Here is a 13743-nt window from a genome sequence, read left to right on the forward strand (position 1 = left end):
TAGGAACACCCACTCCCGCAGCCCATACCCGGAAGCGGCGGAGAAGATCTAAAACGGTAAGTACGGCTTTGATTGTTTTTCGGGTGAACTCCCGCTTTAAGGCTGATTAGAGTAAATTAAGGGTTAATAAAGGATTAAGCAGAGGAACATTTAATAATAAAAAACACATTTCTGCAGATTGAAGTACATCCCTTTAATCTGTAGATTTAAAAAGATAAAAGAAACAATGTTTCTTTTTATCTTTTTGTTTCAGGCTGAGCAATGCTGTTGATAAACATTGTCTGTTTTTTTTTTGTTGTTTTCTTTGACAGATCCAATTGCCAGGACTTAGTTTAAAGGGGTTGTAAAGGTACAATTTTTTTTCCTAAATAGCTTCCTTTACCTTAGTGCATTCCTCCTTCACTTACCTCATCCTTCCATTTTGCTTTTAAATGTCCTTATTTCTTCTGAGAAATCCTCACTTCCTGTTCTTCTGTCTGTAACTCCACACAGTAATGCGAGGCTTTCTCCCTGGTGTGGAGTGTCATGCTCGCCCTCTCCCTTGGACTACAGGAGAGTCAGGACGCCCACTAACACACAACTACTTTTTCTATCTGCAACGTAGAGAGCGTCCTGACTCTCCTGTAGTCCAAGGGAGGGGGGCGAGCACGACACTCCACACCAGGGAGAAAGCCTCGCATTACTGTGTGGAGTTACAGACAGAAGAACAGGAAGTGAGGATTTCTCAGAAGAAATAAGGACATATAAAAGCAAAATGGAAGGATGAGGTAAGTGAAGAAGGACTGCACTAAGGTAAAGGAAGCTATTTAGGGGGAAAAAAAAATTGTACCTTTACAATCCCTTTAAACTTCAGCTGTCAACAGGGGAACCCCACTAATAGCTGAATGAGTCATCAGTTGTTTAGGAAATGGCAGCCACGTTCCTTAACAACTAATAATTGTCGGCTTTTTAAAATGTATTTTATTTCAGCTGTCAGTGGGGGAATCCCGCTGACAGCTAAAAGAACGGAGCCTGAAAGTATCAGTTTCAGGTATCAGAGCATTTTCACGAGTACTGATACTCATGAAAATGCTTAGTATTTGCTGGACGAGCTCCAACACATTACATACAGGAGAATCCGTTTTCTCGTCAGCCTCTTTAATACAAAGTCCTGCCTCCTATGATGGGACAGAACAGTCGTCCAATGGCAGAGCAGGAGACGGGACTTCCTATTACAGGAAATACTCCTGTATGTACGACACTCGTTCTGCCCCCTCCCTGTCCCCTCAAAGGCAGACAGAGGGCCAGATTCAGATAGATCAGCGGATCTTTAGATTCGCGTAATCTATCTGATTTAAGATCCGCAAGTTTTAGAGGCAAGTGGGTAATTCACAAAACACTTACCTCCAAACGTGCGGCGGCGGATCGTAATTCCTCCGGCGGAATTCAAATTCCGCGGCTAGGGCAAGCGTGCTATTCAAATCAGGCACGTCCCCGCGCCGATCGAATAGCGCATGCGCCGTCCAGAAATTTTTCCAGCGTGTATTGCTCCAAATGACATCACAACGACGTCATTGGTTTCAACGCTTACGTAAATTACGTCCATCCGTATTCGCGAACGACTTACGCAAACGACGTAAAAAATTCAAATTTCGACGCGGGAACGACGGCCATACTTAACATTGGCTGCGCCTCATAGAAGCTTGGCTGCGCCTCATAGAAGCAGGGGTAACTATGCGCCGGGAAAACCCTTACGTAAACGGCATAAATTGACTGCGTCGGGCCCGCGTACGTTCGTGAATTGGCGTATCTCGCTGATTTACATATTCTCTGCTTAATCAGCGAGAACGCCCCCAGCGGCCATTTTTAAATTGCAGTTAAGATCCGACGGTATAACACAGTTACACCTGTCGGATCTTAGGCATATCTATGCGTAACTGATTCTATGAATCAGGCGCATAGATACGACCGGCGGAACTCAGAGATACGACGGCGTATCAGGAGATACACCGTCGTATCTCTTTGAGAATCTGGCCCAGAATATATATATTTTCTGGCCCTTGGAGATTCGTTTGGGGGCCACAAAAGATACAAATGTCCAAAATACCAGGCGGGCCGTTCAAAACTGGAGCGCGGGCCGCAATTGGCCCATGGGCCAGACTTTGGACATGCCTGCCCTGCTCTATGGTTTCCTAGGTCACTGGGGAAGCTCTCCTATTTAACCGCTTAAGGACCAGCGCACGACGATATACATCGACAAAATGGCACGGCTGGGCAGATGGCCGTACCTGTACGTCCCCCCTTTAAGATGCGGCATTGTGGGCGCGCGCACCCGCCACAAGCTCTGCAGTGCCTCTTTATTGTGCTAAAATATCAACATCTGATAATGTTTGTTTCCTTTTCAGATCTGGAGTCCGTCATCATTGTTAAGGAAATTTATTTGGGAGGCACGGTGACCTTATCCTGCCTGGAGGGATGCAACAAACCAGTGACCAGAGACGACATAACTCAGATTACATGGAGAAAAACCAACAATTCTCACATTCTGAGTTTCGCTACAACACTAAAAACGAATCGGACAACGTCCAACTTCTCAGAGCCCAGATACTCCTTCCAGGATCCGTCCAACCTCCGGATTACGGACACTCAGCCCAGCGACTCCGGGAATTACTCCTGTGATTTATCAACAAGCATCGGAAACTGTAAGAACATTTTCCCCCTTCATGTATCAGGTAAGTGTATGTATGGCTTTGCTGAGAACATTGGACTAATGATGTTTTAATAATAAATATGGCACAACGGTAATGAAGAGGGTTAAAAACCAAACTACACCAAAACCATTGTACTATGATGAATGCAGATTCAGTATTTGCCTTCTTAAACTAGCCACTTGACCTCCGGAAGATTTACGCCCCCCCCCCCCAGGCCATTTTTTGCATTATACGGCACTGTGTTACTTTAACCACTTAAGACCGGGATCAATATGCAGCTAAAGGACCTGGCCAGTTTTTGCGATTCGGCACTGCGTCGCTTTAACTGACAATTGCGCGGTCGTGCGACGTGGCTCCCAAACAAAATTGGCGTCCTTTTTTCCCCACAAATAGAGCTTTCTTTTGGTGGTATTTGATCACCTCTGCGGTTTTTATTTTTTGCGCTATAAACAAAAATAAAGCGACAATTTTGAAAAAAAATCAATATTTTTTCCTTTTTGCTATAATAAATATCCCTCAAAAATATATAAAAAAAACATTTTTTTTTCCTCAGTTTAGGCCGATACGTATTCTTCTACATATTTTTGGTAAAAAAAAAATCGCAATAAGCATTTATCGATTGGTTTGCGCAAAATTTATAGCGTTTACAAAATAGGAGATAGTTTTATTGCATTTTTATTAATAATTTTTTTTTACTACTAATGGCGGTGATCAGCGATTTTTTTTTTCATGACTGCGACATTATGGTGGACACATCGGACACTTTTGACACATTTTTGGGACCATTGTCATTTTCACAGCAAAAAGTGCTATACAAATGCACTGATTACTGTGAAAATGACAATTGCAGTTTAGGAGTTAACCACTAGGGGGCACTGAAGGGGTTAAGTGTGACCTCATATGTGTTTCTAACTGTAGGGGGGAGGGGCTGGACGTGTGACGTCATTGATCGTCTTTCCCTATATCAGGGAACAGACGATCAATGACAGCGCCACAGTGAAGAACGGGGAAGCTGTGTTTACACTCACCTCTCCCCGTTCTTCAGCTCCTGTGACCGATCGCAGGACTCCAGCGGCGATCGAGTCTGTGGGTCCCGCGGCCGCGGTCACGGAGCTTTGGACCGGGTCGCCCAAGCGGCGTGCGCGACCCACGGCTGGGCACTTAAAGAGGACGTACAGGTACGTGCTTGTGCCCAGCCGTGCCATTCTGCCGACGTATATCGCCGTTAGGCGGTCCTTAAGTGGTTAACTGACAATTGCGCGGTCATGCAACGCTGTACCCAAATACAAATTATGTGCTTTTTTCCCCAGGAAATAGAGCTTTCTTTTTTTTTTCTGGTCACCACTGGGTTTTTTTTTGTTTTGTTTTTTGCACCATAAACAAAAAAAGACAGACGATTAAAAAAACAAAACAAAAAAAACAATATTTTTTACTTTCTGCTAAAAAAAATATCCCATTAAAAATATCAAATAATCACAATAAGCGTATATTGATTGGTTTGGTTTGTGCAAATGTTATAGCGTCTAAAAACTATGGGCTATATGCTGGAATTTTTATTTTTACAATTTTTTTGTACTAGTAATGGCGGCGATCAGCTACTTATAGTGGGAATCTGATATTGCAGCGTACAATCTGACACTAACTGACACTTTGAGACTCGGTGACACTAATACAGTGATAAGTGCTAACAATATGCACTGTCACTGTACTAATGACACTGGCTGGGAAGGGGTTAATCATCTAGGACAATCAAAGGGTTAAATGTGTGCTTAACCAGCGTTTGTGTGTAATATGTGCGGTGCTTTTACTAAGGGAAGTGATGGATTTTCTCTCGCTGGTTCTTGCAGCCAGCCTCCTAATGATGTGCCACTCCACTCCTCATCAGGGGGCCAACTGAAAGAACCAGGAGGAGACAGACAGTTCCCAATGACGTCAGTAGGAGATGGTAGTGAGGGACGGGTGTGCAGCAGCAGATTGGCAGATAACCACAGAATGCCGCTGGATGAGTAAGTATGGGTTTTTTAACGTAACCCATCAAGCCAGTTAAGAGTGTAGGCAGGTGCAGTCTGCTCTCTCCACCCTAGGTGGCGCTCTCCCTCAGCAGCGCTGCAGTTGGAGAGGAAGCAAAGAGGAACCTCTATGGTTTCCTGGGTCACTGGGGAAGCTATCTCATTGGATGCTGCCACCACATGTGACTCTATCAGCCATCTTGGGTCAGACAGAGCCTTTTTAAGGCCCTGGCTCCAGGTTTGGCATGCATTTTGCGAGTTGGTAGTATAGGGACAGGAAACCCGGCCTGGTAGGGACACGTCACCGCGGATGAATTCCGCGCGGATTTTGATCCGATGGTGAGTACAAGCCATCGGATCCAAATCCGGAGGAGGAATCTCCGCTGGAAACGGTCCGGCGGACCGTTTCCAGCGGAGATCCCCTCGTGTGTACGGGGCCTTAGGCATATCTATGCGTAACCTGATTCTATGAATCAGTCGCATAGATACGACCGGCCGTACTCAGAGATACGACGGCGTATCTCTATGTGAATCTGGCCCTTAGTGTCTCCCACCAAAGACAGAGATTCAGATAACACTCTATGGCAGTGGTCTCCAAACTGTGGACCCCGGGGTGCCAGATGCTGCCCTTTGCTTGCCTTTATCTGTACCTTGGGGCACTTTTTCCCCCACTGATACAGACAGTATTCCTCCCACTGATACCAATGATGGGACACTATTCCTCCCACTGTCACCAATGATGGGACACTATTCCTCCCACTGACACCAATGATGGGACACTATTCCTCCCACTGTCACCAATGATGGGACACTATTCCTCCCACTGACACCAAAGATGGGACACGATTCCTCCCACTGACACCAATGATAGGACACTATTCCTCCCACTGATACCAATGATGGGACACTATTCCTCCCACTGATACTAATGATGGGGCACTATTCCTCCCACTGACACCAATGATGGGACACTATTCCTCCCACTGACACCAATGATGGGACACTATTCCTCCCACTGACACCAATGATGGGACACAATTCCTCCCACTGATACCAATGATGGGACACTATTCCTCCCACTGACACCAATGATGGGACACTATTCCTCCCACTGACACCAATGATGGGACACTATTCATCCCACTGACACCAATGATAGGACACTATTCCTCCCACTGATACCAATGATGGGACACTATTCCTCCCACTGACACCAATGATGGGACACTATTCCTTCCACTGATACCAATGATAGGTCACTTATCCTTTCACTGATACCAATGATGGGACACTATTCCTCCAAATGACACCAATGATGGGACACTATTCCTCATAGGAGCAGCTGGTTAGAACGGGTCCTTTGTTCTTTGCCTCGACCTCCTCAAGAACTTCAGCCCCTCTGATATATTAGGTTTGAATACACAAAGCATGCAATATCACTGAAGGCAATACCTGATACCCAATAGTGTGTTAGCGAAATACAGTTGCGAGAAAAAGTATGTGAACCCCTTTTGGAATGATAGGGATTTCTGCACAAATTGGTCATAAAATGTGATCTGATCTTCACCTAAGTCACAACAATAGACAATCACAGTCTGCTTACACTAATAACACACAAAGAATTAAATTTTACCATGTTTTTATTGAACACACCATGTAAACATCCACATTGCAGGTGGAAAAAGTATGTGAACCCTTGGATTTAATAACTGGTTGAACCTCCTTTGGCAGCAATAACTTTAACCGAACATTTCCTGTAGTTGCAGATCAGACAGGCACAACGGTCAGGAGTAATTCTTCACCATTCCTCTTTACAGAACTGTTTCAGTTCAGCAATATTCTTGGGATGTTTGGTGTGAATCGCTTTCTTGAGGCCACAGCATCTCAATGGGGTTGAGGTCAGGACTCTGACTGGGCCACTCCAGAAGGCGTATTTTCTTCTGTTTAAGCCATTCTGTTGTTGATTTACTTCTATGCTTTGGGTCGTTGTCCTGTTGCAACACCCATCTTCTGTTGAGCTTCAGCTGGTGGACAGATGGCCTTAAAGCGGGGGTTCACCCTTAGAGAGAACTTTTTCCCCTTAGATTCCTGCTCGTTTTGTCTAGGGGAATCGGCTATTTGTTTTAAAATATGTGCATTACTTACCCGTTTACGAGATGCATCCTCTCCGTCGCTTCCGGGTATGGGCTGCGGGAATGGGCGTTCCTTCTTGATTGACAGTCTTCCGAGAGGCTTCCGACGGTCGCATCCATCGCGTCACGATTTTCCGAAAGAAGCCGAACGTTGGTGCGCAGGCGCAGTATAGAGCCGCACCGACGTTCGGCTTCTTTCGGCTACGAGTGACGCGATGGATGCGACCGTCGGAAGCCTCTCGGAAGACTGTCAATCAAGAAGGAACGCCCGCTCCCGAAGACCCATACCTGGAAGCGACGGAGAAGATGCATCTCGAAAACGGGTAAGTACTGCACATATTTTAATACAAATAGCCGATTCCCCTAGACCGAACGAGCAGGAATCTAAGGGGAAAAGGGGAAAATTTTTATAAATGGGTGAACTCCCGCTTTAAGTTCTCCTGCAAAATGTCTTGATAAACTTGGGAATTCATTTTTCCTTCGATGATAGCAATCCGTCCAAGCCCTGACGCAGCAAAGCAGCCCCAAACCATGATGCCCCCACCACCATACTTCACAGTTGGGATGATGTTTTGATGTTGGTGTGCTGTGCCTCTTTTTCTCCACACATAGGGCCCGATTTAACTTTTGCACAAACCAGTCAACAAACGCTTATTGCGATTTTTTTTTTTACCAAAAATATGTAGAAGACTACGTATCGGCCTAAACTGAGGAAAACATTTGTTTTTTTATATATTTTTGGGGGATATTTATTATAGCAAAAAGGAAAAAATATTGCATTTTTTTTTCAAAATTGACGCTCTATTTTTGTTTATAGAGCAAAAAATAAAAACCGCAGAGGTGATCAAATACCACCAAAAGAAAGCTCTATTTGTTGGAAATAAAAGGACGCCAATTTTGTTTGGGAGCCACGTCGCACGTCCTCGCAATTGTCAGTTAAACCGACTCAGTGCCGAATCGCAAGAGACCCGTTGGGGAGTCACATGACTTCACAGACAACAGTAATATGCAGCTGCGTTTACTATCATCTGTATCATAATATCTTCTTCTTTAATATTTTCTTTTAGAAAACAATTTGAATAATGCCAGTGAGGCGCACAGAACACTGATATATGCATCAAGCTCAGTAGCAGCCGGAGCCGTCATTATAATAATTATCATCATAGCGATCGTATATTGGAGGACGCGTCCAAAGACTGAGTAAGTGATCTTCTGCAGACAACATACCAAATATGTTTGTGTTGGTCAGGGCCTTGCTTAGATATCATGCTATCATAGGTGCACTTGAATGGTGGTGTCCTTTTGTACAATCCCCCCCCCCCCCCCCAATACTACTAGTGTACCACAGACCCCACACAAGCCTTGCGGTTTTGCCCCCAGGTTCTAATCCCAATTGGGTGCACGGCGGCCAGGCACTAAGCAGTTCCTCAGCCTCCCAACACAATAACTAGGGCAGCGAGTGTCTTTTTGAAGTTTAGTTCTGCTTAAACTTGGTTGGGGTGAAGGGTGAGGCTCGGGATACTCCAAATTTAGTGCAAAGAGTAGCGGAGGAGACTCTCTGGTAATAACTAGACACTTCAGGTTGGGCCAGCAATTCTAGAACAGTCACTCAAAGGGTGAACAGCAACAGTCACTAGTATCTCTCTCTTTCTCTCTCTCTCACCCCCTCTCTCTCTCTCCCCCTCTCTTCCTTTCCGTCTCTTTCTCTCCCTCCCCCTCTCTCTCTCCCTCCCCCTCTCTCTCTCCCTCTCTTCCTTTCCCTCCCTCTCTTCCTTTCCCTCTCTCTCTCTCTCCCTCCCCCCTCTCTCTCTCCCCCTTTCTCTCTCTCTCTCCCCCTTTCCCTCTCTCTCTCCCTCCCTCTCTCTTCTTTTCCCCCTCTCTCTCCCCCTCTCCCTCCCTCTCTCCCTCCCTCTCTCCCTCCCTCTCTCCCTTTCCCTCTCTCTCTCCCTTTCCCTCTCTCTCTCTCTCTCCCTTTCCCTCTCTCTCTCTCTCTCTCCCTCCCTCCCTCTCCGTCTCTCTCTCTCCATTTCCCTCTCTCTCTCCCTCTCCCTCCCCCCTCTCTCTCTCCCTCTCTTCCTTTTCCTCCCTCTCTTCCTTTCCCTCTCTCTCTCGCTCCCCCCTCTCTCTCTCCCCCTTTCTCTCTCTCTCCCCCTTTCCCTCTCTCTCTCCCTCCCTCTCTATTCTTTTCCCCCTCTCTCTCCCCCTCCCTCCCTCTCTCTTCTTTTCCCCCTCTCTCTCCCCCTCTCCCTTTCCCTCTCTTTCTCCCTCTCTCTCTCCCTCCCTCTCTCCCTTTCCCTCTCTCTCTTCCTCTCTCTCTCTCCATCTCCCTCCCTCCCTCCCTCCCTCTCCCTCTCTCTCCCTCTCTCTCTCCCTCTCTCTCTCCCTCTCTCTCTCTACCCTCTCTCTCTCCCCCGCTCTATCTTTCCCCCGCCCTCCCTCCCTCTCCCTTTTCCTTTCCCTCTCTCCCTCTCCAGTTCCCCCTCTCCCCCTCCCTCTATCTCTCCCTTTCCCTCCCTCTCTCCCTCTCCCCCTCTCTCTCTCTCCCTCCCTCTCTCTCTCTCCCTCTCTCTCTCTCTCTCTCTCTCCCTCCCTCTCTCTCTCTCCTTCTCCCTCCCTCTCTCCCTCCCCCTCCCTCTCCATTTCACTCTCTCTCTCCCTGTCACCCTCTCTCTCTCTCTCTCCACCTTCTTTCTCTCCCACGCTCTCCCTCCCTCTCCCTTTTCCTTTCTCTCTCTCCCCTCTCTCTCCCTCTCCCTCCCTCTCTATTTCTCTCTCTCTCTCTCTCTCTCTCTCTCTCCCTCTCTCTCTCCACCCTCTTTCTCTCCCACGCTCTCCCTTTTCCTTTCCCTCTCTCTCTCCCTCTCTCTCTCTCTCCCCTCCCTCTCTCTCTCTCCCTCTATCTCTCCCTCTCCCTCTCTCTCTCCCTCTATCTCTCCCTCTCCCTCCCTCTCCATTTCACTCTCTCTCTCCCTCTCACCCTCTCTCTCTCCCCACCCTCTTTCTCTCCCACACTATCCCTCCCTCTCCCTTTCCCTCTCTCCCCCTCTCTCTCCCCCTTTGCCTCTCTCTCTCTCTCCCTCTCTCTCCCCCTTTTCCTCTCTCTCTCCATTTCCCCCTCTCTCTCCCTCCCCCCCTCTCTCTCCCTCTCTCGCCCCCTCTCTCCCCCTCTCTCTCTCTCTTTTCCTCTCCCTTTCCCCCCTCCTCTCTCTCTCTCTTTCCATCTCCCTTTCCCCCTCCCTTTCCCCCCCTCTCTCTCTCTCCCTCTCTCTCGCAGGCCTTTACTCACTATGTCCCTGTGTACTTTGATGTCTCCTTCCAATACCAGCCAGACCCCTGAACCCTGAGGCTCCAGGCCAGATCCTCAATGGACTCCCTCCAAACTGATTTCAGTAACTTTAGGGATAGGCTCCCCAGCTCTCCCTGAGCTTGGACCTTGATGATCTCCTTTGAGAAAAGTAGGCCCCCCAGCTCTTCCAAAGCTGAGACCTCGGAGAAACTTCTGTAGTCTTCAGCTAATCTGCCCAGAAGGGCAGGAGCCCATCAAGCTGGGCCTTATCCTCCTGGACAGGATCTCCAAACTATGGTCCTCCAGCTGTTGCGGAACTACACGTCCCACAAGTCATTTGTAAAACTCTGACATTCACAGACATGACTCGGCATGATGGGAATTGTAGTTCCTGAACTACTGGAGGGACACAGTTTGGAGACCTCTGCTCCAGGACAAGAACCCTGCTGTTCCAGGCCCCAGACTATTTATACACCCCCTCAGCCCCCCTACTGGTAATTATTTTCTCTTGGGATTGGCTGAGGCTGTGTGACTATTCAGGCTCATGGTCTGCATCTTCTAGCCCATTACATTGTAGAAGCCACCAGAAGCAGGGGGAAGTAGGTGAGCCTGCAACCAGCCAAAAGTAATCAACTCTGCTCCACCGACTAAAGAGGAGCTAAAAAGACTACATTTACCTTAATCCTACTAGCAATCTAACCAGGAGGGTGCCGGGCTACACTAGAATCCATTGTTGCTGACAACACAAATCTTCACTATATGAGCTGCTTGTCTAATGTACAGACTACCAAACAAGAAAAAGGAGACCTTTTCACCAGACTCCATTTTTTAGATGAAACCCTTGCAACAGTAGAGGCTAAAAAAGCACCTGAATTTTTCCTACTTTTTTTTTTCATTAAGCTTTATTTTGTTTTGTTGTCAACTGTGTAATTTTAATAGAGATCTGATCTCATGGAAGTGTCAATTTCTGTCCGTACCAAGCCCTGCTCCTGCCATCTTCCTGTGCTTCTGCTTATACTCCTGCCTCTGTGTTTGCTTCTGCCCCTACTCCTGTCCCTGTTTTCTTTTCCCCAATACTCCTGCCCTCCTCTCTGCTCCTGCTCATACTTCTGCTCATACTTGTGTCCCCCCCCCCCATTAGCTCCTAATCGTACTCCTGCCTCCTCCTCCTACTTCTGCTCCCTCCAATTGATTCTACTGCTCCTGCTCATACTCATTCCTGTCCACCTGCTTCTGCTTATACTCCTGCCCCCTCCCCTTTTCTCCTGCCCATTCTTCTGTCCCCCCTGTACTCCTGCTCATTCTCTTTCCTCCTCTCTTCTCCCTACCTCTGTTTATGCTCTTGCCCCCCCCCCATTGCTTATGATCATACTTCTGCTCCTTCACCTGCTTCTGCTCATACTCCTACTCTACTCTGCCCCTGCCCATACTCCTGCCCCTCTCTTCTCCTGGTCATACTTCATCCTCCTCTTCCAAATTCTGCTTATGCTCCTGCCCCCTCCCATTGGTCTTCTCACACTCATGCTTCCTTTCCTTACTTCTGCTTATGCTCCTGCCCCCTCCCATTGGTCTGCTCATACTCCTGCTTCCTTTCCTTCTGCTTCTGCTCCTGCTCCCTCCTATTGGTCTTCTCACACTCATGCTTCCTTTCCTTACTTCTGCTTATGCTCCTGCCCCCTCCCATTGGTCTTCTCACACTCCTGCTTCCTTTCCTTACTTCTGCTTATGCTCCTGCCCCCTCCCATTGGTCTTCTCACACTCCTGCTTCCTTTCCTTACTTCTGCTTATGCTCCTGCCCCCTCCCATTGGTCTTCTCACACTTCTGCTTCCTTTCCTTACTTCTGCTTATGCTCATGCCCCCTCCCATTGGTCTTCTCACACTCCTGCTTCCTTTCCTTCTGCTTATGCTCCTGCCCCCTCCCATTGGTCTTCTCACACTCCTGCTTCCTTTCCTTACTTCTGCTTATGCTCCTGCCCCCTCCCATTGGTTTTTTCACACTCCTGCTTCCTCTCCTTACTTCTGCTTATGCTCCAGCCCCTCCCATTGCTCCTGCTCATACTCCTGCTCCTGACCCCTTTCCTCCACTGCTATTTAGGCAAACAGCAGGAGCCTTCACAGGTAATTAGTAGCAAATGTTAGAATTTCTGCCAGGATCAATGATTTATTATCTTTGTACCCATAAAGTAATAAAACAGATGTGCCAACTGGAGCAGAGTGGTTAGTTCACCAAAATAATACAGAATGGAGGAGGGGTGACTTCTAGCATTATCCAGTGATTTACTCTGTCACCCTTATACATACACGATTAAAAACTGACATTTTTGATTAAGCTTTATTTTGTTTTGTTGTCAACTGTATCATTTTAGTAGAAATCTGATCTCATCCTGGAAGCGTCAATTCCTGTTTATACCAGGCCCTGCTCCTGCCATCTTCCCCTGCTTCTGCTCATACTCCTGCCCCTGTCTTTACTCCTGTCCCTACTCCTGTCCCTGTTTTCTTTCCCCCAATACTCCTGCCCTCCTCTCTGCTACTGCTCATACTCCTGACCCCCTTTGTTCTTGCCTATACTCTTGTCCCCCTCTGCCGCTACTCATACTCCTGCCTCCTCCCCTTACTTCTGCTCCCTCCAATTGATTCTACTGCTTCCTGTCCACTTGCTTCTGCTTATACTCCTGCCCCTCCCCTTTGCTCCTGCCCATACTCCTATCTCCCCTCTACTCCTGCTTATTCTCTTTCCTCCTCTCCCTACCTCTGTTTATGCTCTTGCCCCTTCCCCAATTGCTTATGATCATACTTCTGCTCCTTCATCTGCTTCTGTTCATACTCCTACCCCACTCTGCTCCTGCACATACTCCTGTGCCTCTCTGCTCCTGCTCATACTCCTGCCCCCTCTCACTGCTTCTGTTCATACCTCATCCTCCTCTTCCTAATTCTGCTCATACTTCGTCCTCCTCTTCCTAATTCTGCTCATACTTCATCCTCCTCTTCCTAATTCTGCTTATGCTCCTGCCCCTCCCACTGCTCTTGCTCATACTCCTGCCTCCTCTTCTTACTTCTGCTTCTGCTCCTGCCATCTCCCATTGATTTGCTCATACTCCTGCCTCCTCTCCTTACTTCTGCATAGGCTCCTGCCCCTTCCCATTGGTCTGCTCACACTCCTGCCTCCTCTCCTTACTTCTGCTTATGCTCCAGTCCCTCCCATTGCTCCTGCTCATACTCCTGACCCCTTTCCTCCACTGCTATTTAGGCAAACAGCTGGAGTCTTCACATTGTAATTAGTAGCAAATGTTAGAATTTCTGCCAAGATTAAGGATTTATTATCTTTGTACCCATAAAGTAATAAAACAGATGTGCCAGCTGGAGCAGAGTGGTTAGTTCACCAAAATAATGCAGAATGGAGGAAGGGTGACTTCTAGCATTATCCAGTGATTTACTCTGTCACACTTATACATACTCTATTGAAAACTGACATTTTGAAGGTCGTAGAAAAGCCCAAAATTGTTTTTTTGTTGCATGTGCATGAACTGAAGCTGACCTTTCTCACATCTTTTTTTATACCTTCAGAAAACCACCAGATAAAATTCACCAAACCAGCCCGGAGCCCCCACAGAGAGAAGAGGTGAGA

General features: G+C 47.4%; 1 protein-coding gene across 1 annotated transcript in view; it reads left to right on the plus strand.

Annotated features, from left to right (window-relative positions):
* LOC120928054 overlaps window positions 1-13743 on the plus strand; it is a 56679-nt gene that overhangs the window by 30863 nt on the left and 12073 nt on the right. The window contains exons 2-4 of the mRNA XM_040339132.1: window positions 2385-2711; window positions 7899-8031; window positions 13683-13737. Of these exons, the coding sequence (XP_040195066.1) occupies window positions 2385-2711; window positions 7899-8031; window positions 13683-13737 (515 nt within the window). The remainder of the gene's footprint in view (window positions 1-2384; window positions 2712-7898; window positions 8032-13682; window positions 13738-13743) is intronic.

The sequence above is a fragment of the Rana temporaria genome, chromosome 2 (genome assembly GCF_905171775.1).
Source record: "Rana temporaria chromosome 2, aRanTem1.1, whole genome shotgun sequence".
Lineage (NCBI taxonomy): Eukaryota > Metazoa > Chordata > Amphibia > Anura > Ranidae > Rana > Rana temporaria.